The following is a 24,337-nucleotide window of genomic DNA, read 5'->3' as shown; positions in this document are numbered from 1 at the left end:
CTTCAGACCTTCTGTACCGATGCATGTGGCAACCTGAATGTGGGGTGGGAGGGGGGGATTCCAGTTCACCTGAGCCTGCTCCTGCTCTCTCTTGGTCTGTCAATTTAGTGATTCTGCTGGGCACCAATCAGGAAGCTTGTGAGCTTCCCCCACCACCATGTGCCTCCACATTCTTCAATGGAGGGGCTAATTGTGGGAACAAGATTGGTACATTCCAACATGCGTGTCTCAGTTGCATTCTCTCTGTTGCTGAAGGGAACGTTATTCATGTACACTGACACAAGAAGCCACACGGGACATGGACAGCACTCCAGAGCAGTGTAGACCCATTTCAACTTTATGTTGAAAAGCAGACAACTTAAAAAGATCAACAAAATTAATATTTAATTAAATTATTTAAACAGCTTCAGAGAGAATGTGAGGCACCAGAGTTTCAACTGCTATTATGGCACGATTAACCTCTGTGTCACACTATTATTCCAGCTTGTAAATACTTGTCCAGCAACTGTCAATTCCCATCCTGGACACTTATTAGTGAGATGCAATTTTGTTCCATTCGTTTAGAAGTCATGTTACAGATCACCCGTACTTGTAGTTACTACCTTTGTAAGGTACCGTAGTCCTGAATTTTCCGGAGGAGAATCTGCATGAGGTCGAAGGTAGTGAAGCTGGTCCCCACGGCAATAGGGCCCTTGATCCAATTCATGCTCAGGCCTTTGTACAGGCCACCAATTCCACCCTCTTCCACAATGATCTGACGCATTGTCTCTAAAATGCTTGTGTACTTGCGGCACTGCACTCCTGCCGTCTGCATCCGTCGTCGTACCACATCCAGTGGGTAGGAAGCTGACTGGCCTATTAAGCCAGCACATGCCCCAAAAAGTAGCCGCTCATGGGGGTATGGATAGGCTCTCTCTGTTAACTCTGAAACCAAGTCACATGCATTAGAGGTACATGCTGACTAAAACACATTATTTCCTAATGATCACCCCACAAAGACACTTATGAGGAACACCTTTCAGCCCATTTTAATTAACTCCTGCAGGACTTCAGTGACAGAGACTGGAGAAGCTGAAATCATTCTGCTTTGAGCATAGAGGGGTAAAGGATGTTTAATCTACATTCAGAATTATGAAGGGTTCAGTTGGAGATAATGTTTTCACCAGTAGGAAGATTAATAACCAGAAAAGACAGATTTAAGAGAAATTAGAGAAAGAAACAGAGGTAAAATGAGACAGAAGGGCTAGGAACCAAAGGGTAAATATTTAAAATAATTTGCAAATGAATGAGAACTGAAATGGCAATAATTTTTTTAAACAGTGGTCATGAGCTGGTAAGTACTGCTTGAAAGACAGTGGAAGCAGATTCAATAAGCTCTTTCAAAAGGGACATTGAAAATAATTGAAGGTGAATGGTTTGCAGGGATGACTCCATCAGAGGGCTGGCACAGAAGGATGGCTGCATGGCCTCCATTTTATCACCGGACTCAGGGTATTGCTTTTTTTTTTTTGAGAACTTTAATTTGATTTCTGGGGTTACTCTTTCATTCTTGTTCTCTCATTAGATGATGCAGTCAAATAGTAACTACCTTCTGTATTTGTTTTTTTTTACGGTTTTCTTCTTTCAATACAAAACAACACAAATATCATGGATTGCACTTAAATACGCATTATTAAACATATTAATCTAGAATTATTCTTGTTATAAAGAAATTGATTATAAATAAATCTCCACATGGTATAATGCACAGTGAAAGTGGTTATCTACAAGTACAGTGGGATTTTGATTAACTGGGCCAGTGAGCTGAGGATTGGCAGGCGGGGTTTAATTCAGATAAATGCAAGGTATTGTGTTTTGGTAAGATCAACGAGAAAAGGGCTTACACAGTTAAAGGTAGGGCCCTAGGAAGAACAGAGACACCTAGGGGTGCACATACATAATGGTATCAAAGGTAGATAGGATGGTGAAGGCGACGTTTGGCATGCTTGCCTTCATCATCAGAGCATTGATTAACATCATGTTACAGCTGTACAATACACTGGTAAGGCTACGTTTGGAGTACTGTATACAATTCTAATTGCCCTACTTTAGGCAGGATGTTATTAAACTGGAAAGGGTGCAAAAAAGATTTACTAGGATGTTACCAAGACTGGAGGGTTTGAGCTATGAGGATAGATAGGCTGGAACTTGTCCCCTGGCATACAGGAGGCTGAGAGGTGACTTTCTAAAGGTTTATAAAATCACGAGGGGCACAAATAAGACGAATAGCTAAGGTCTTTTCCCCAGGGAAGAGGAATCCAAAACTAGAAGGCATAAATTTAATGTGAGAGGAGAAAGACTTAAAAGGGACCTGAGGGACAAATTTCTCACAGAGAGGATGGCGCGTATATGGAACAAGCTGCCACATAAGTGGTAGAGGCAAGTACAATTACAATGTTTAAAAGATATTTGGACAGGTGCGTGGATAGAAAAGGTTTAGAGGGATATGGGCCAAACACAGGCAAATGGTACTAGTTCAGTTTAGGAAACGTGATCGGCATGGACAAGTTGGGGGCTAAGGGTCTGTTACCATGTTCTATTATGCTATGACTCTACATTGAAGCTCTGAGGATAGACTGGTAACCTGAAACATTTAGTTTTTAAAGAAATTAATTAATGGGATGTGGGTGTCCATCCCGAGTTGCCCTTAAGGTGATGGTGAGCTGCATTCTTGAACAGATGCGGTCCATGTGCTGTAGGCAGCGCCACATACTTGGAGGGGAAGTTCTAGGATTTTGACGACTGACACTACAAAAATGGCAATCTACTTCTAAATCAGGATCGGGAGTAGCTTCCCACTTATCGACTGTCCTTGACTTTCTAGATGGTAGCGGCTGTTGGTTTCGAACATACCATCTAGAAAGCCTTGGTATATTTCTGCACTCTATCTTGCAGATGGTACACACTGCTGCTACTGAGCTTCAGTGGTGGAGAAGGTGAATATTTCTGGGGAAGTAATGGCACAGTGGTATTGTTACTGGACTAGTAGAGACCCAGGTAATACCCTCAGGATCCAGATTCAAATCCAGATGGTGGAATTTGAGTTTTAACAAGTTGCAACTAAAAGTCTAATGTTGACCATGAAGCCATTGTCAATTGTCATAAAAAAATTATTTGTCTCATTAACATCCTCTAGAGAAAGGAATCTGATGTCCTCAGTTGCCTATTGTGCCAAAAGTTTTCAGCATCTTGCATCGTCATCAAAGAATCAGAGTCATACAGTAGGGAAAGAGACCCTTCAGCCCAACCATCATAATCAAAGGTAATGCTAGAACACACAACAAAAAAACACTGTCAAGTGAAAAATGCATAGAATTAACTTGAAATGAAATAATGAGGAAAATAATCAAAATTATGCCTCTCACAAAGGGTAAGAGGGCATTGAGACCTTTCTGGAACACGAACCAGGATAGGCCAAGTGGCCTCCTTCAGCTATAATGATAATGTAAATAGTGTGAAATCCGATTTGCTGATTGGGAATGGAGTTTGGGATGAACACAAACCTGGCTCAACAGCCTGATTAACAAGGCGTGATCTGGACACTTCCTGTAGGGATCACCATACTAACAGCTACTGCCGTACCTGCATGTAATTTCTTCAGTGTTTCGTAAGTGAAGAAGCTGAGCCCAGCATATGGAATCACCCCAAGGATAGTGGGTGTGAATCCACTGTACAAGGTCTTGATTCCTTCATCTCGAGTTATCCGGATGAAGACATGCAAAATATTACTGTACCTAATAGCACAAAAAATATGTAATACACCATCATAAGCAAGAAGTGCACTCAAAGTATCTCCATGGAATAAATAAGCAATCACTTCCAGTAGCAGAACGGTTGGCAACCAGAGTCTGCAGATTTAAAGCAATCAGAACTAGAGTAATGTGAAGTATTTAAAATACACTATCTGAAAACATAAAAGAAGCAGGGTTAATAGCAATTAGTGATATTTTCTAAACTCATAACTTTCGTAACTACCTGCAAGGACATGCAAGGCAACACCTGAAGGAAAGAAACAGAGCCGTGCGAAAAGAGCAGTGGGTTCTGATTAATTTGATTTCTCTATCCCAGAGTCAAAACAGAAATAATGGCAAGGTACTCTCCTTCTGTGCAGTGCAACTCTACTTTTCTCCAACACACACAAGTGACCAAAGAAATCATGCTTCTGCGTATACTTCAATGTATACAGAAATATACCATTGCAAAGTGTATCCAGCAGAAAATTAATTGCCTTCTATGCATTTCAAACTCCGTTCTTAGAATAAAAACAACAAATATTGGAGCCTTCAGCATTCAAGAAGCTTAACACTATCCAGGATAAAGACAGACTGCTAAGTCATCCATCATAAAACAAGACACAGAAGCAGAATTGAGCTATATGGTCCATTGAGTCTGCTTCATCATTCAATGAGATCTGATAATCCTCATCCCCACACTCCTGCCTTTTTCTCGTAACTTGCTTCCCTTTTAATTAAAAATCTGCCGATCTTAGCCTTTAATATCCTTAATGACCTACCCTCGACAGCCCTTCGTAGTGAAGGATTCTACAGACTCTCAACCCGCTAAACAAGTTCCTCCTCAGCTCAACCTGAGTAAGTGGTTAAGATAATGCCTCTAGTCCTAGACTCTCCCACAAGGGGAACTATCTACATCTGTCCAGTTAAACCTCAAAGTTTCCGACCCAAGTTTCTCTCACTGAAACTGAATGCTAAATTCTACCATGTAATGTCACTGTTCTCTAGGGGATAATTTATTAAACTTGCTTCATTATGCATCACCAGGTCCAAAATTGACTGGATTCTTGGTTGCTGAAAATGTGTTGCTGGAAAAGCGCAGCAGGTCAGCCAGCATCCAAGGAGCAGGAGAATCGACGTTTCGGGCATAAGCCCTTCTTCAGGAATTTCCTGAAGAAGGGCTTATGCCCGAAACGTCGATTCTCCTGCTCCTTGGATGCTGCCTGACCTGCTGCGCTTTTCCAGCAACACATTTTCAGCTCTGATCTCCAGCATCTGCAGTCCTCACTTTCTCCTGGATTCTTGGTTGCATCAACAACATATTGTTCTAGGAAACTGTCACAAACACGCTATGAATTCTTCCTTTGTAAATCTGATGTCACCAATCTACAAGAAGATTAAAGTTACCCATGATTACTGTACTGACGTTTTTTCAATGATGTCCTACCATTTTCTGATTTATTGTCTGTCCTTCAGTACAGATACTGTTAGAGACTACTTCCATAGTGTCTTTTTGTTTTTCTTAACTCCATGCATGGATTCCATATAATTCAGTCCAAGATCATTTCTTGCTACTGTTCTTACCCCATCTCGTACAAACAAAGTTATCCCAACACTTTGTTCTTCCTGCTTGACCTTTCAAAAAGGTCACATACAACTGAGTATCTATTGCCCAACCTTGACTGCCTTGCAACCATGTCTCCAAAATGGCTGGAAAATCATGGCTGATCTTGGGTTTCAACTCCAATTTCCTGACACTCTTCAAATCCTACAGACACCAAAAATCCATTTATCCCAGCCTTAAATATATTCAACGATCGAGACCTTACAATTCTCTGGGGGTAGGAATACTAAAGATCAATGATGGCCTCTCCAAAAAACATACCCCAGCATTTGTACCATATTCTCTTTTTTATTTCTTTCAGTATTTGGATGTTGGCCTTTTAATGTTTTGTTTTATCTGAGTAGCACATGTGCAATAGTTAAATCTTGATGCTGGAATTCTCACCCGCATCCCCAACCCCATTCCCATCAAATTGAATGTTTTGAACGCCAGTTTCTGTTAAGCTGCTGCATGGTTTCTTATGTACACATCTGTGAGGGAATGATCTCAGCACTGAGCAGAGACAATATACAGGGGTAAGACCTGGTGCAGATGAGGTGACTAGCAGAGTTTTGAGTGAGCTCACCTTCACAGAAGTAGTAAGTGGACTGACTGGGGAGCAGTTTCAGTACAGTTTATGGAGGGCTGCTTTACTCAAACACTGTTGATGATGCTGCTTTGAATACTTACATTTCCTTTGGAGTTACGGCCATTCGTGCTCGCACCAAGTCTAGTGGATATGTCAGCGTGGTGGCTGTAATACCAGCCATTGAGCCAGCAAGCAGCCGTGGGAGGGGTGGCAAAGGTCTGGCAAAGAGAGAGACAACGACAGAGTCAAAGTTCTGCAGAGAGAAAAACAAAAACCAATCATAACAATGGGTGGGTGCTCCACACACAGCTGGACTGGAGAAAAGGATGTGCAGCCCAACAGCACAGGAGGCTGCCATTTGTTCTATCTTGTCTGAACCATCTCAAATAAGCACTATGACTTATTCTTAATTTCGTCTCTTCCTCATACCCTATTAAATTGTTTCTAGTTACGTAATCATCTACTGTTTTCTCGAATGCTTCAAATTGACTATGTCTCCACTATATTTCCAGGCAGTCCATTCCACACCCAAACCATGAGCTGTATGGAAAAGGCTTTTGTCACTTTATTTTTGCTACATTTGTAAATCACTAAATTTATGCCTTCTCGACCTTGATCCTTTTACAAGAACAGTTTCTCCCTATCTACTCTATCCAGACCTTCACTATTTTGGAAACTTCTATCAAATCTTCTCTTAGTCACCTTCTCTTGGATAGGAGCCTCAACTTCCCCAATTTATCCTCAACTTAAGTTTCCCATCTTTGGAACCATTTTGTAAACCTCTTCTACACTTTCCAATTTGTGTACATCCTTCTATAGTGTAGCACTCACAACTGTGTACAGATTCCAGCTGAGGCCTAACAAGTATCTTGTATAATTGGTGGTCATTCTGCATTCAAGATTTTGTGTTCTGAAATAAGTTTTCTTTTTAAAAAGAATGGGGAATTGTGGTCTTTTCTCTAAAACATTTGAAGAAACTGATTTTAAAGTTAGAGTAAAAGCGATGATGTGAGGGCACTCTGGAGCACTCATTACTTGAAAGAAATTGGTTAGCAAAATAATAATAATTCAGAAAATAAAACCTATAAGCCAAGGCAGCTATCTCTTGTGCCCTATTACATAAATTAAGTTGATACAGCTGGCATCACTGTGCTTGAACACATGCATTCAAACCCCAAACTTGCCCTCGAGTGTGTTATTCAAGGCTGATGTTCCAATACACTACTGAAGGGATATCATTGATGCCCTTCGCATAACATGGTAACCTGAGCTGTGGTCTGCACTTTCGATGATAAAAGCTGTACCATGATGGTAGGGTTAGCAAGAGGGAAGTGGGGAATGTCACCACCACATGACCATAATGTGTAACTACACTGTCACAAGTGGCTTAGCAAAACTGAAGATGTTTACATGGCAATTTATAATGGTCAAGAGAGGTACACAAACAGAAACATTAGGAAGTCAGATTTGTTGACAGGTATAGGAGACAATAAAAGGCTATTAAAAGTATAGATACTGGTTAGTCTTCAAGAAATCTCCAACCAGAAGTAGGAGCAAAACAAATAAACAGCCAATAAAACAAAGTGCTGGAGGAACCCAATGGGAATGACATCAACTGAGGACAGAGAAACAGTTAACTCTGAGCCCAATAACTCTTCTTCAGAATTGCAGTTTTGTCTCTATAGATGCTGCCAAACCAGAGTTCCTCCAACATTTTGTTTTTATTTCAGATCTCCAGCATCAGTAGTATTTTGTTTAGAAGAAAATGGTCAAATCTCTACACTTTTGTTTTGGTTATCTAGAAAAACCATTTCTCACTGAATTTTCACAATTCAACAAGCCTTTTCCCATCTCTTCAAGTATCGCATCATTTAAATAACGTTTCTCCTCCCGTGACTCCAAGTCACTGCAGCTATTAAATCTATTCTCTCTACCACGTCTACCTTGCTGGGATACACCAAGCTTAAAAATTAGCAGTAGGATCCTAAACTGAAATCAGAAGGGTCAGTTACCAATCAAATATTATTTAATAAATCCAAGCATATGGTGGTACAATTAATTCATTAGAAAGTCAGACAAGTGGAGCTTCAAAGCAAAGATTATGACATTTGCACAAAATAATCTCCATTTTCCAACATTAACTCCAGACAAGGCCATAAATCCACAGCCTTGTATCTCAAGCAGAAACAGTTTCTACTGTCTGCGGCAGTTAAATTCATAGAGTTTAGAGAAAAGGGAAGGAGTTGGGGATAAGAGAATGACCTACTTTGTGAGCTGGTCTGAATGGGATGATCCAAATGTTGTTCCTGTATACTGACCTTCCATGAGTCCCCCAATAGAATCCCAGAATCTGTTTGTACTGTTCATGAGAGCAGAACTGAAGTGCAGCATAAGGAACAACTCGGACCATGGTGGCAGAGTTACCCCGCCAGAGGCTGAAGAAACCATCCATCCGGTAGGTTTGGTAAATCAGCTTCACAACTTCCTACAGCAAATGTGAAGACAAAACAATTACTCTTTGGTATGAAATGAACATTTCAATCAACTTGGGAAGACAGAGAAAGTGTATGGGGGAGAGAAGGCACACTCGAGGAAAGGGAAAGGGTATGGAATACAGGTGCTCAGAAAAAATATGCAGGGCATTAAGAGTCACATAGCACAGAAACAGACCCTTTGGTCCAACCAGTACATGCCAAATATAATCTCAAGCTAAACTAGTCCCACCTGCCTGCTCCTGGCCCATATGTCTCCAAATCTTTCCTATTCATGTACTTATCCAAATGTCTTTTAAACGCTGTAATTGTACCACACCCACCACTTCCTTCAAGTTCACTTCAGACATGAACCACTCTGTAAAACATTTGTCCCTCATGTCTTTTTTAGATCTCTCTCCTCTCACCTTAAAAATATGTCCCATTGCCTTGAAATTCCCCACCCCAGGGAAAAGACAACTACCATTTACCTTATCAATACCTCATTATGTTATACATTTCTATAAGGTCGCCTCTCAGGACTACAGGAAAAAGGTAAAGGAGTGGCATGAGACGAATTGTTTACGCAGCGGGCTGGCAGAGACATGATGGACTGAACAATCTCATTTGGTGACAATTTTTCTGAGAAGGTGCATCCATGGCTAAGCTGGAGGATTAGAGGGAGTGCGCGATCAAACAGCTATGGAAAAGATTATCAAGGGGGTTAAAGATACAGAATGGAAAGGAGTCAAATTTCAAATATTTCCTTCACAACCTCAGAACATCACAAACATTTTGTAACCAATTAAATAATTTTTGAAGTGCACAATATAGCAATTTGTGCACATCAATTCCCATAAACAACAAGGGAGGTCAATATGCAAATATTCTAGTGACATCAGTCAAAAAAGTAAAGTTTAGTCAGGACATCTGCAAGAGCTACACGATTGCTCAAAAAGTGCCTTGGGATCTGTTTGAATGTTTGAATGTTTCACCTGAAAAGCAAAGCCTTAGGATAGTGCTACACTCCTTCAGCACTGAAACTAACCAGAGTTTGTTTCATATACACAAAACTGGCACGTGACCTATCAACCTCTGATGCCGATGTGCATGGAGGTTTCTTCCCCAGTCAATGGCATACATGAATTTGGCTCCATCTCACCACATGGGCATAACTGTGGCACCATCATCTATGGCCAATAAAAATCTATTGAAATTGACTTGAAAATTCTCAAAAATATTCAAACATGCACAAATGTCTGGAAAAGAATTTTTCACCAGCCTCCAAAGTGCTTTGTACATTTGCTTCTGAATAGTCTAGCCCTAATTTTATGATGGTGTGTCATTTGGTTGTGATATCTCTGTGAGAAATAGATTCTCATTCTCTCCTCCTTTCATTGTTTTAGACACATCAATTAGATCATCCACAAACTTGAGCACATAACCCATGTTTACACTTATGGGAGATTGTTGTACTGCAGGAGGTGCGGGTCTTTCCTGTAAAATGTTAAACCAGGACCCATCTATCCTCTTAGCTGGATATAAAGGAATTCATAACCACTACATCAAAAATGAACAGAGGAGTTCTTCCTGAAATCCTGGTCAATATTTATTGCTCAACCAACAAAATATTACCTATTAGTTGCTGTGCAGAAATCATGGTATATGTAAATTAGCCTATGTTTCCTATATTACAACAATGGCTACACTTAACTTTCATGGGATATTCTGAGGCCATAAAAGGGCTTTTGTAAATGTTACAGTTTATTCATTGGAAGTTAAACCAATTTTTTGTTATAATTGGACACTCTAACCCCTAGCACCAGAGCACAATCTAGTTAATATTTACATTCCCTTATGCTGCAGGAAGCAAGGGCTTCTGATAACAGCTATGCCACTGGATTGAATAGCATTTTAAAATATCTCAAAGCATGCCAATCCACTTCACCACCACAAGAGTAAGACAGACTTCTTCCTCCAATCCCAGACATCTCCTGCCTCTTATTTCACCTATGGCATAGCTTTCAAAGTGCCACAGTTCAATTTTTTGCAAACCTTTCTCAAAATCTATTCACTCTGAACAAATTTCTTGGATCAAGCTCTTAGACATTCTCCTCTGTCACGATTCAGCAACTGCATTTTCTTTGCCAAGCCTCTTGGGGCATTCAAAGCAATGGTGCTGTATGAAGAATGAACTGATGAGCATTGGTAAAGCTCTTTTGATCTTCCTCAGGGCATGCCAAAGTGCTACACAGACAACAAATTACTTCTGAATTGCAGCCACTGCTCTGCAGACAAAACAAAACAATTTGCACACAACAAACTCCCAAAGGCAGCAAAGTGATAAATGAACAGTTATTCTTTTCTGGTGTTTTAGTGAAGGTGGACTGTTGGCTAATACACTGAGCAAACTCCTTCAATTGTGGCTTTTGCTTGTTCCAATATTTGGTGCAATCCAAACCAATCAAAATGTTAAAACTTAGCTCAAGAACTTGCTTCCTACATATTCCGATCATTTTCTACTTTAAAATACTTCGCAAATCCAATGTCCTTGAGTAAATTTTTGATTGTCTGCCCAAACATCTGTACGGCTCAGTGTCAAATTCTGTTTGAAAAAGATTTGGTGAGCTATCTTAAAATAATGTAAGGCACTAGTGCTATTTTAACATAGGCTATTAGTGTATGGCATCATGTGTTTGTGTAGTAGCAGTGTTTCTAGTCAAAGACAAGACAGTACAAACTTATAACCAAACATGCCAACTGAAGTGTTGAGTGGAGAATACTATTAACAGTGCAGCTTATGTTACAGATTCCAGGTGCCAGCAACTTCTGAAACATTTCACCCCTGCCACGGCATTGGTTCACATTGCTCCATAATCCCAGAGTGAGATCTCTGGGAGTGCAAGGCCATTTCTCCTGCTAAATGCCATGTGAACACCACGGGACAGATGGCCTCCTGTTCTGTAAATATTCGAGTCTTATCGAAATATTACTTACAGGAGCTTTCTTGGCACAAATTGGTGGGCAGGTTTCCTGCATTACAACAGTGATTACAATTCATAAAATACTTTTTGACTGGAAAGTGTTTTCGAACATCCTGAAGTCAAAGATGTTACTCAAATGTAAGACCACCTTTCTGTGTAATCTCAGACAAGCGCATCTCAAACTAGCCATCTGAAATATGAAGCAGAAATACATAAACTTTAACTCGTCCCTACACAGTGCTACATAGCCAACTTTTGAACTGCTAGTTATTCACAAGTACTATTAGAGCCCAACTAACTTTCAGAGCATCCGATAGCAGAGGGCACAGAGATTGTCAGATGATGCAAGCAGCTAAAGCTAGATCAAAGAACTTATAGCTCACTTGTTACTTCCCTTGGACAAAATGCAGAGGGATGCAATGGAAGAGAGCAGGATGATATTCATCTTAAAATTATAAATCATTTTCATGCTTGAAGATCCATTAACCATAACACTTTGTGGTATAGAAGGCAGAAATTTAGTCATTCACACGTATGCCAACTCTTTGAAAGAACTTTAATCCCAAATCCCACTGCACTTAGAGTCATAGAGAGATACAGCATGGAAACAACCCATCCATGCGGACCAGATATCCCAACCCAATCTAGTCCCACCTGCCAGCACCCGGCCCATATCCCTCCAAACCCTTCCTATTCATATACCCATCCAAATGCCTCTTAAATGTTGCAATTGTACCAGCCTCCACCACTTCCGCTGGCAGCTCATTCCATACACATACCACCCTCTGTGTGAAAAAGTTGCCCCTTAGGTCTCTTTTATATTTTTCCCCTTTCACCCTAAACCAATGCCCTCTAGTTCTGGACTCCCTGAACCCAGGGAAAAGACTTTACCTATTTACCCTATCTATGCCCCTCATGACTTTACAAACCTCTAGAAGGTCACCCCTCAGCCTCCGACACTTCAGGGAAAACAGCCCCAGTTGTTCAGTCTCTCTCTATAGCTCAAATCCTCCAACCATGGCAACATCCTTGTAAATCTTTTCTGAACCCTTTCAAGTTTCACAACATCTTTCTGACAAGAAGGAGACCAGAATGGCATGCAATATTCCAACAGTGGCCTAACAATTCTCATTATCCTTCAAATTAGTGCTCTTTAAAAATACACATTTGGTGAAAATGCTTTCCAGGAAATTGCTTGTTTTCAAACAAAATTTCTCAAACTTTTATTAGAAACAAATAGATATTTAGTCAACAAACAAGAAAACAAGGATTCCCTATTTCATTTATGTTGGTAGTTCTGTTCCAAATGATATAAACAAACTTTCTTTTAAGATTAACTTCACACCAACTGAGCTAAAAAACTTCCTCCAGTCAAAGTAGAAAGACATACAGCACACAGGTACACAATGAAAAGAACTTGCATTTATACACAGTGCTTTACATGAGCTCAGGAATTCCTCAAATTTACGGAAATATTTAAAACATTAGTTTTAAAATGTAGCCACTGTAATGATAAAATCTAGTTAAATTAGAAATGTTTCATTTACAATCTTCAATACCTGCAAACCCTGATATTTGCTTTACAAACAGTATCAATTTTTAAATGTGTTTTACTAAAATACTGGCAAAAAAGTGCCATCAATATGCAAGAATCCGCAATTATGGGACTGAACATTTAAAATCAGGAACTTTTTGGTATTTTGGAAAAAATCAGATCAGTGCTAAGACCATTCCCCAGACAGTTACTTGCTTATTGTTAATTTTCTTTTTTTCAAAAAAAGTAAATTTTCTATTAAAAGTGTACCCAGCCGCCTTACAGGAAGTCTGTAACTCTCTGTGTAAAAAATGTTCCTCACTATTTCTAGATATTTGGTAATAGCTTAAAATTTGTGTAACTGGGAAAAAAGCAACTTTCTCATCTCTTCTCCCAATCATCAAAATCCTTCATAAGCTTGAACACTTCCACTGAATCTCTTCTTAACCTTCCCTGCTCTGAGAACAATCTCAGGTTCTCCAATCTCTCAATACAAGATCAACCAACTCATCCCTTGGAATCAATAAATCTCCTGTGCAACCTGTCCCAGGCTTTGACATCTTTACTGAAGTAATGGAATGGACAGAATATTCCAACTGAGGTCTAACCAGACAAATTTTATAAAGATTTATTGCTCTATTTGTTTTTATGAAAAACTATCAACTTCAAGCATATTCTTGTGAGACAACTCATACTGCCTGGTGATGTGTTATTATTGTTCTATTCATAACGCTGGGTATAATCTAAAGTCTAAAGCCCATCTGTTCCCAGTTGACTGAAGATGGATTGTTCTGACACACATTTCAGGTCTTTGAGGGGTTCAGAAGAAACCAACAGATGATCGGCTTACTTTATTTCTCTTTTAAGCACCAAGGCACAAATAATGTGCAATATACAGATAGATGGTCAAGTGGGGGAGGCTCTGAGAGCAGACACAGTTAAATAAGAAAAGAAATAACCTCACCTTGGCTGAGAATCCTCTTGAAGATACTGTGAATGTAGGGAAACAAAAAATCAATTAGACTTGACAAAGTTGCAATAGCTACCCCACCAACACAAATGCACAGCCATACAGGCATCAAGTATTCTTAGGTAGAAGTGGGTACTGCAAATGCTGGAGATTACAGTTAAGATTTGAGTGGTGTTGGAAAAGCACAGCAGGTCAGGCAGCACTATGATATTCTCTTTTACTTTATTAGAAAGATAGAGCACAGCCGGAATAAACAAGGAATTCCACTCTGGCCATCTCCTCCTACCTTGAAATATTATTTTGGTTCTATCCAGCGGTGCTACCACTGTCTTTGCGACAGCTCCAGCAATTGCTCCCGAGATGAGGGAATTAATGATATGTCGCTTCCCTCTCACATCCTAGGAAAGTCAGACAAAAAATACCTCCATCAGGTCAAAATGATCTTTATTTCTCCTAATAAATTTGCAAACCTTTGCATTCCACAAAGTCAGGAATGTTTAACATTGAGAAGGAAAGTTTCCAATTCAGGCACCATGCACAGCGTGGGTTATTTGCAAAATAAAACTACTTCCATCCCACCAAACTGCTCACAAGGGACATACAACATTGGCTCGATACTGAGTATGGTTCCCTGCCCACTCGCCTCTTCAGATATTTCCAAGATATGTACATTACTGGTTAGAAATGGAAATCTTCCTTAGTACTGCTAAACATTCTTAAAGCTTTTCTTTTTTCATTCATGGAACAACATTATCTCAACCAGTCCATCACTCATCACCTTTGTGAATATGGTAGTGAGTTAATTTTTGAATCATTCCCCAAGGTGAAGGCATTCCTGTTAGGGAAGAAGCTCCAAGACTTTACACAATAATGAACAAAGAGTGGTGTGCAACTTAAGAGGCGAATCTGGAGGCGATAGTCCTCTCATACATCTGCTGCCCTTGTCCTTCTAGAGGGTGCAGAGGTGGATGTGCAAGAAGCTGTCTAACAAGATTTAAGGAAGTTGTTACAGTGCATCCTGTAGATTGTGTACACTGCAGCCAAAAAGCAGAGGACAGCCAAACAGCAAGACTGCTTACCCTGACCAAGGGATGCCTGTAATATCATCAAGTATGCAAAATAAACTAGGATGCTCAACATTAGCAACAAAGCACAAGGCTGCAGATAAGAGAGTTTATTGATATGAGTGAAAGCAAAAAAGCCAGCAAAAGATTTGCTTTTATATTGTATGTTCCATGAATTGTACTTTTGAAATGTAATCATGCATGCAATGGAAGAAATACAGCAGCTGGCAAAATACCACAAAGAGCAAAGTGACAATGGCCAGTTAATCTGGGTTCTTATGGTGCAAACATTAAGGAAGTCATTACACTGCCCAATATACAACAAGGAAGATCGGTACCAGTTTCAAGTGTAAATGGGCAATACAATTTTCTGCAAAGAACTTCTCCAAATACATGGCCAGTTGCTTTTGTGCCTGCGTTAAATCCATGATGAGTATCAGATTGTGACATTATGATGAGCAAATATATTTACTGTTTAAAGTGTTCACTGCTTAGAAAAAATGTTACTTGATTTTCAAAACATATGTGAGCAAATTGAAAATGCTCTGAAACAGATGTAAAATGGTCTCAAAGTGGCCAGAATCATATGAAACAGAATGAACTGTAATACAGATAGGACATTTTTGTATGCACTTTTGTAACTAGGCTTATTTAGCATAGTCGGGAGTCCTGTAATCTTCACACCATCCTAGTGTGAAGAAAAAAAGCATGTCATTTTCTATCCCAATTTACTAAACTCCTTTTCTGGAAAAAAAAATCATAATGCTGCAATTCAAAGCACTTTTTATTTCTCTTCTAAGATATGTTCATGGAATTGCTCATTCTTAACTTGAGAGGATTCATGATGAGTGCCAGAAGACTTTCAGCAAGATAAAAATTACAGCAAATGCAGTTCTATTCTTGCCTAATGCTCACACAAGATGATGTCCCTCTCCCTTGCCCACTGAAGCCAATTGTAATAACCTGAATTAACGTCAGCTGTCAATGCACAGGTTAGGGAATCAGACAATACAGTAGAATGTTAGTTGCACAATTTCCTCCCTAGTAGCACAAATCTGTATCCATCAGTAATAGGTCTGCTGCGTATAACACTATGTTCAGACAGTAACACTCCAGTGTAACAGTGACATATCTGTACCACCACACACCCACTTCAAATTTAACTGAGATCAATGTGTGCAACACTAACTGGGAAACATAAACATCCTTAAGTTTAGGTGAGTTAAAGATATGCCAGGAACTGCCTTTTCCCACTGGGTCATTAAGTGGATCTTTTGGTTTCTAAGAACTGAGAACGTACACAACTAGCTAATCTTTGCACAATCATAGTTTTCCTTGGCATCCAACATTACCATCCTGAGTTAAGTGTACACCTGCCAGTTTATTCATTGGGGTCTCTGTGATGCTTTGAATCATTAACTACATTCTCCATTTTAACTTTTACCTGAGTGGGAGCAGTGTCAAGAGTTTTCTTCGCAACATTCTCCATACCAATCCCCGTCACAGGATGGTGTAAAGATCACAGGACTCCTGCAAAAGAAAAAATGATCAATACTGATTTATCGCTTCCATTAAATCAATGAAACTCATACAAACTTCATTTTTGTATTGAATAGTTTAATTATATACATTTGTTCCGCACTCTCAGCTATATTTTAAAGTCAAATTGGTCTGCAGATGTGCTTGCAAATGCACTGGAAATATGACTGAAAGAAACAGCAGTCATTTTTTAAAATCTTCAAGTAAAAGAAATATCAAAATCTTGGAGCCATGGTAACTTTTATTCAGTGTAATCCAATATCTTGCTTGTAACTGGGCCATCCACATCTCTCATTCTTTTCCCAGCATCCTTGAAGCATCTTCGAGAACAAAGTTTCAAGGAGACAGTCTGTGAACTCTACGCAAATATCAAGATTTTTAAAATGTAAAGTGCTCAGAGCCTGCAACCGATTATTTTGCTTTCAGCTTTGTCAATAAAGCGATTCACAAGCAGAACATTCAGACTTTTAACCAAATACCCTTGAGATGTGCAAGATCAGCCTAGCTCATAATAGCTTTACTTTCAGCAAATTCTCGACAATCATAATCATTCACTTTCTGACTTTGCTAATGTATCAACCGTTTTACAGACTACTTGTTTCAAATTTCCCACTGAAACATGTATAGTCTTATATTTGATGCACATGCCATCGGTGGGTGATTTTATACACTCTACCCTTCTACTTTTAAAGGTGAATGAGTTGAAGGTGCATTGTTGATAATGACAGCCTCCATTACAGCAGCTCACTCACATCACTGTCATCAGTAGTCTGTCTTTCAGCCTAGTAAGCTATGGCATAAGTGATGCAAAAATCCAAAGCAGGCAGGCAGCAAACGTAAGGTTCTAAATCTGTCACCAGCACTCATCAAAATACGTTGGCCTTGCTCTTGAATTTTGATACGTTTCTTCTCTTTCCAGAACAGGCTTTCAAGGATTTTTGTATCAGATTCAGTTTCTGTTCTGACAAAGGATCACTGGTCTCAAAACATTAACTCTTTTTCTCCCACAGATGCTGAATTTCTCTGGCAATTTCTGTTTTTGTTTCAATTTCTGGTGCGGAGTTTAGCTTTAGCCGCATAAGCAGTACTTTGAGATTTAAAAGAGTAATTGTATCATTGTCCATTACTGGTTTTAAATATACACTCAGGGGAGCTCAAAACAGATTCCAGATACTTATCTCCAGCACTTCAGATTTGACAGAGACTCGTACACTACACAGCAGAGGGGTAATTGGAAACAGCTGATCAAAAACGTTGTCAAATGTAGGTTTAAAGAGGAGCCTCTGAGTTTTAGGGGAGAATTCCACAAAATAGACCTCAACAGCTCAAGTGAATGATCATTGGTGTAAAGAGGATGCATAAAGAGTATCTTGCCAGTGCAACAGATTGTTTGCAGGGTGGAATCATGAAGGATGCTGGATTGTGGGAGGGATTCAAAAAGAGGGGTGAACCTTTTTGTTTGCAACTTCTCCAAAACATTAGATTTGTAGGTCAGAGAACAGCAGGGGTAGATGAAATGAGGATGGGTTCCTGCATGTCAGAAAAAATGCAACTCAAACACTCCTCTGTAGTCATAAACATGATGTCACTTTAATGGGATACCAGACAGGGACTGCCAGTTCTTCTGGAAATGCAATGTAAAGCAGCAATGGTCAGCAGCTTCAGCAGAGGAGAGGGAAAACTAGCTGAGGTAACAAAGCAAGAAAGGAAGGAAGCATTGCAGACCAGAAAACTAAATAGCAATTTAAATTGGGAGGGAGGTGTTGGCCTAGTGGCATTACCACTAGACTGTTAATCCAGAGATTAAAAATGTGTTGCTGGAAAAGCGCAGCAGGTCAGGCAGCATCAAAGGAACAGGAGAATCGACGTTTTGGGCATAAGCCCTTCTCCAAGAATGAGGAGGGTGTGCAAAGCAGGCTAAGATAAAAGGTAGGGAGGAGGGATGCTGGGAATACGATAGGTGGAAGGAGGTTAAGGTGAGGGTGATAGGCCGGAGAGGTCGGGAAGAAGATTGCAGGTCAAGAAGGTGGTGCTGAGTCTGAGGTGTAATCATTACACCTCCTCCCACCCTGCCCCCTGTAAAAAGGCCATCCCATATTCCCAATTCCTTCGCCTTCGGCGCATCTACTCCCAGGAGGACTAATTCCAATACCGAACAACCCAGATGGCCTCCTTCTTCAAAGACCGCAATTTCCCCTCAGACGTGGTTGACGATGCTCTCCACATCATCTCCTCCACTTCCCGCCCCTCCGCCCTTGAACCCCGCCCCTCCAATTGCCACCAGGACAGAACTCCACTGGTCCTCACCTACCACCCCACCAACCTCCAGATACATCGTATCATCCTTCGTCATTTCTGCCACCTCCAAACAGACCCCACCACCAAGGATATATTTCCCACCCCACCCCTATCAGCGTTCTGGAAAGACCATTCCCTCCGCGACTCCCTCATCAGGTCAACAACCCCCACCAACCCAACTTACACTCCCGGCACCTTTCCCTTCAACTGCAAGAAATGCAAAACTTGCGCCCACACCTCCCCCCTCACTTCCCTCCAAGGCCCCAAGGGATCCTTCCATATCTGTCACAAATTCACTTGCACCTCCACACACATCATTTACTGAATCCGCTGCACCCAATGTGGCCTCCTATACATTGGGGAGACAGGCTGCCTACTTGCGGAACGTTTCAGGGAACACCCGCACCAACCAACCCAACCGCCCTGCGGCTGAACACTTTAACTCCCCCTCCCACTCTGCCAAGGACATGCAGATCCTTGGCCTCCTCCATCGCCAGACCATGGCAACACGGTGCCTGGAGAAAGAGTGCCTCATCATCACCTAGGAACCCTCCAACCACAAGGGATGAATGCAGATTTCTCCAGCTTTCTCATTTCCCCTCCCCCCACCTTTTCTCAGTCCCAACCCTCAGACTCAGCACCGCCTTCTTGACCTGCAATCTTCTTCCTGACCTCTCCGCCCCCACCCCCACTCCGGCCTATCATCCTCACCTTAACCTCCTTCCACCTATCGTATTCCCAGTGCCCCTCCCCCAAGTCCCTCCTCCCTACCTTTTATCTTAGCCTGCTTGGCACACCCTCCACATTCCTGAAGGGCTTATGCCCGAAACGTCGATTCTCCTGTTCCTTTGATGCTGCCTGACCTGCTGCGCTTTTCCAGCAACACTTTTAAGCTCTGATCTCCAGCATCTGCAGTCCTCACTTTCTCCTTGTTAATCCAGAGACCCAGTATTATTCCAGGGACCCAGAAACCCACCACAGGTGTGTGGAATTTGAATTTAATAAAAATATGCAATTCAGAGTCTAAGCGTGACCATGAATTCATTGTTGATTGTCCAAAAAAACCTATCTGGTTCACTAATGTCCTGCAGAGAAGGAAACTGTCATTCTTACATGGTCTAGCCTACATGCAATTTCAGATACACCGCAATGTAGATGACTCTCAACTACCCTCTGGCTAATTAGGAATGGGCAATAAATGCTGACGTAGGCAGTGAGGCCCTAGTGAGGCCCTCATCCAATTAATTTTTAAAAATTAGAAATAAAGTGTTCAAACTGTAAACGACATCAATCACAGTACTGATTATAGAACTTAAATTTCTGCTTTTTATTTCAAATTTTAAGCATTCATCGTCCTTTTCCCCTTAGCTACACTAATGCTTGATAATTTGACCTCTTTCGAAGCAAACATATTCTTGTAAGCAATCCAACTTGTATTAAGGGTCAGTGCTGTCAATGTTTCTCAGCAGCTGGTCAATGTTGCAAGTCCAATGCGCTCAGTTACTGAGTATTTTGAAATGATTCATGTTGAATCACCCTCTGTGTGTCTGGCCTGTGCACAGTCTCAGACATATCAGAAACTGCTCCAGCAAAATCCAGCCTTGCCTCTAATGACTAAAATCTAACACAGCATTCCCTCACTGTGTTATCAACATAATCCCAAAAAAAAGCAAAAAAAAATGCAGAAAGACAGAGATGCAGGAGGAAAAACATAGAGATAGACAGTTATAGAGATAGAAGGCCAGGTGGGAAGAAAGGGGGCCAGAGAAAAAGAGATGGGAAACAGGCCAGCAAGGTAAGGATAGATAGAGACAAGAGAACTTCTGGCAGATGTGGGCAGAGATGAAGAATCAGTGAGATATCAATGTAGCATCCTGCACAACCTCTGGACAGACAATTTGGAATTGTTGAACTGCACTTGCTTTTATAATGTAGGAAACTAAGTTTTCAAAAAGGAAAAGATCAGTGGAAGTAAATTAAGGACTGACCTTTCTACACCAGACACAAATCCAGTCAAGGTGCAGGGTAAAGATCTCTGCTTTGCTGACTGCGAGAATACAATATGAAATCAGTTCAAGCACTTTTACCCCAACTGCTAGTGATACTTGGCTTACAATATGAAACATTAACTAACGATACTAAACTATGTATCTGTGTTCCACCATCTCTGGCTTCTTAAGCATCCCCAATTTTAATCACCCCACAATGGGGGTTGTGCCATCAGATTCTCAGGCTCCAAGATCTGGAATTCCCTGCATATAGCTTGACTCACATTTATGTCACTTCTCTCTTTTGAGACACTCATCCAAACTTACCGTTTTTGACCAAGCTTTTGGTCACCTGATCCAATATTCCTTCTCTAGCTTAGTGGCATACTTTGTTTTACAATGCACCTATCAAGCATCTTGGGCCCTTTGATTGTATTGAAGGAGCCATATAAATGCAACATGCTGTTAATGGCAATCACAAGCAGAGATGCAGATAATAACTGATGCATGAAACAGAAACATTTAGTTGACACATTCTTGTAAAGCTAATGAAGTGTAATGCAATATTCACATAGGACTGTCCATTAGGACCACCGTCTATCTACAGCAAGCTCCCATAAACTGCAATATGACATACAAACATACAAAATCAGTAGGCCATTCAGCCTCTCAGTGCTGCTCCAAAATAGGATCATGGCTGATCTTACAGTAACTTGAAATCCCTATGTCACCTACCTTGACAATCTAGCCTAATATGTTTAATCTTCTTTTCTCACAAGACAATGCATCTATTTCAGGTAGTGAACTAGTAACCCTTCTCTTAACTGTCTCCAATGCATTTACATCCTTCCATGAATACAGTGAGCAATGCTGTACACAGTACTCCAGCTCACCAGCACCCTGAATAATTGAATCAGAACCTCCCTACTTTGGCATTCAATTTCAGTCACAATAACTCATAACGATCCATTAGCTTTCATAATTACTTCCTCCTGTACCTGCACACTAACCTATCATGATTCTCGGATAAAGGCACCAATACCGCTCTGCATCTTAAAACCCTACAATCTCTCGATTTAGAAACATGCTTTGTTATGCTCCCTATAATTGGAAGACAATTTCACATTTCCCCACATGATACTCCTTTTGCCACATCTTTAACAATTCACTTCACCACTACTTTTTTCAAACCTCATGTCCTCTTTATAATATATTTTTCTACCTATTTTATGCCATTAAAAAATTTGACAACTATATTGAGTCAGAGAGCTGTATAGCATGGAAACAGACCCCTTTAGACCAACTCATTCATGCTTACCAAATATCATAAATTAATCTAGCCCCAGCATTTGGCCCACATGCCTCTAAATCCTTCCTAATCATACACTCATCCAGATGCCTTTTAAATGTTGTAATTGTACCAGCCTCCACCACTTACTCTGGCAGTTTTTTCCATACATGCACCTCCCTCTGAAAACGTTGCCCCTTTGGTCCCTTTTAAATCTTCCCCCCTCACCTTAAACTTATGCCCTGTGATTTTGACTCCCCCACACCAGTGTAAAAACCTTGTCTATTCACCCCATCCATGCCTCTCATGATTTCATAAAACTCAGCCTAAAACATTCAATTCCATCTTTTCACCCAAGCTATTTAGATAAATTATAATCTTTGAAGGCCAAGCATTGAGATCTGTGGCACACCATTCATTACATTTTGACAGATTGAAAATACCCACTTACACCCTCCCTCTGCTTCCTGTTAGTCAGTCACTGCTTTCCATGCCAGAGTGCTGCCTCTACCATGTGCTTTCATTGTTTTGCAATAACTTTTGATGTCGACTCTTATCAATTGCCAATTGGAAATCTAATTTCAGTACACCCACAATTTACTCTGATCCACATCATGTATCACCTTCTCAAATATCTCCAGTAGATTGATCAAACATGATTTCCCTTTCACAAAATCATGTTAACTCTGTCCGATTATCTACAAACCTATCTATAGTGCCCTGCTACGACTTCTTGAATAATAGTTAACATCCTCCCCATCAGAGATTTTAAGGTAACTAGTCTGTAGTTTTCTGCTATTGAGATTTCCCAATTTCCCTTATTTAATTTTTACTTAAAAATAGTGTCAGACCCACTCCTCTCGCTCTCAAACTGAATGAAAAATTCAATTATATTATGGTCACTGCTACCTAAGGTGCTTCACTAAGAAATCATTCATTAGTGTGGCTCACTGCACAACACATGATTTAGAATGTGCTATTCTGAGAAACTGATCTGATAACATTCAACGAATTCATCTAGCTACCTTTGCCCATTCAACTTTTTCAGTCAATATGTAGATTAAAATCTCCTATGATTTGGAAACTGTGGAATGACTGACCGTGAGTGAGGCAGGTAGAGGGACTCAGAGGGCATGAACAACTGTTCAACACGTTTGAGGTTCTTTCAGCTTGTCCGGATGTCTTTCTGACAAGTTACCATTTTTCCATGCTTTACGATTCCCACAACTGACTTCATACCCTTACCATTTCTCCCCAAACTGTTTCCATAGCTCTGTTTTCTAAATGCAGTTCAACTCTCTATGTTGTGCAAATACCATTAGCTAACAGCCATTCCTCCAAATTTTTGACTTTTGTCATTTATGAATGTTCTGATTCCTTTACGATTCAGATCCCAATGCATGCCATTCTGCAGCTATATCTCTCAGCTACCAGATCGCACTTGTTCATTTCAGTTTGCATATTAAGTTCATCTGCTTTGTTTTGCATGTTATGTGCATTTGGATACATAGTCTTTAACTTTATCTTATTACTTTATAAATTCTCATCTCATCTGTTGATTGATTCTTAAGCTTTAGACACTATACCTTGTCATGATTGGTTTGCCATTTTAATATTAGCTCTTTAGCCTTGATTCTACTTTTGATTTATTACATCTGTCCAAATTAGAAGCCTTGCCCTACCATACAGTTGGATGTCTTTTCTATTCCATCAGTTTGCAGTTGCAAGGAATGACCTCACACACCACGCCCCACCCCCAAGGGTGGAAGTCACCCTACTGGTATGGATCCCACTTCCCCCAGCATTGTTGCCAGTGCCCCATGAATCAGAATCCACGTTTCCCATACCAGTCTTTGAGCCAGGCATTCGTCTCTCTCTAATCTAATTTGACCAATAGCAATTTACACAAACCTCATTTAATAATGCAGAGATTATAAGCTTTGCTACTTTGCTCCTTCTTAATTTGGCATCTAGCTTCCTAAATGCACAGAATCTCCTTCTTTGTTCTGTGTATGTCATTGGTACTGACATGGAACACTATGACTGAACCTTCCATTCCCACTCCAAGTTTCTCTACATCTTGAATCCAGGTAACACAGCCATTTGGATTCATGCTCTAGGCTTAGAAGAAAGTATCAACTCCCTTTCTCGGACTGTCATCTGCTACCATTACATTCCGTCTTAAGCCCCAGTCAAATGGCTTCCTATACCATGCTTCCATGGTCAGTTAGCTCATTCA

General features: G+C 40.5%; 1 protein-coding gene across 5 annotated transcripts in view; it reads right to left on the bottom strand.

Annotated features, from left to right (window-relative positions):
* Nucleotides 1-321: 321 nt before the first annotated feature.
* The window catches only part of slc25a42 (solute carrier family 25 member 42), a 42,754-nt gene continuing 18,738 nt past the window's right edge, over nt 322-24,337 (bottom strand). For all 5 annotated transcript variants that reach the window (XM_087975944.1, XM_087975946.1, XM_087975945.1 and 2 more), the window contains 7 exons: nt 16,430-16,515; nt 14,208-14,319; nt 13,916-13,941; nt 8,281-8,447; nt 6,064-6,180; nt 3,622-3,773; nt 322-924 (listed from right to left, as the gene is read on the bottom strand). In XM_087975944.1, coding sequence (XP_087832070.1) covers nt 599-924; nt 3,622-3,773; nt 6,064-6,180; nt 8,281-8,447; nt 13,916-13,941; nt 14,208-14,319; nt 16,430-16,474 — 945 coding nt within the window. In that variant the 5' untranslated portion in view covers nt 16,475-16,515 and the 3' untranslated portion in view covers nt 322-598. The remainder of the gene's footprint in view (nt 925-3,621; nt 3,774-6,063; nt 6,181-8,280; nt 8,448-13,915; nt 13,942-14,207; nt 14,320-16,429; nt 16,516-24,337) is intronic.

The sequence above is a fragment of the Chiloscyllium plagiosum genome, unplaced genomic scaffold (assembly GCF_037043375.1).
Source record: "Chiloscyllium plagiosum isolate Xiang-an unplaced genomic scaffold, Cpla_swu_hap1 HiC_scaffold_28, whole genome shotgun sequence".
Lineage (NCBI taxonomy): Eukaryota > Metazoa > Chordata > Chondrichthyes > Orectolobiformes > Hemiscylliidae > Chiloscyllium > Chiloscyllium plagiosum.
This window is presented reverse-complemented; position numbering and strand designations above follow the sequence as displayed.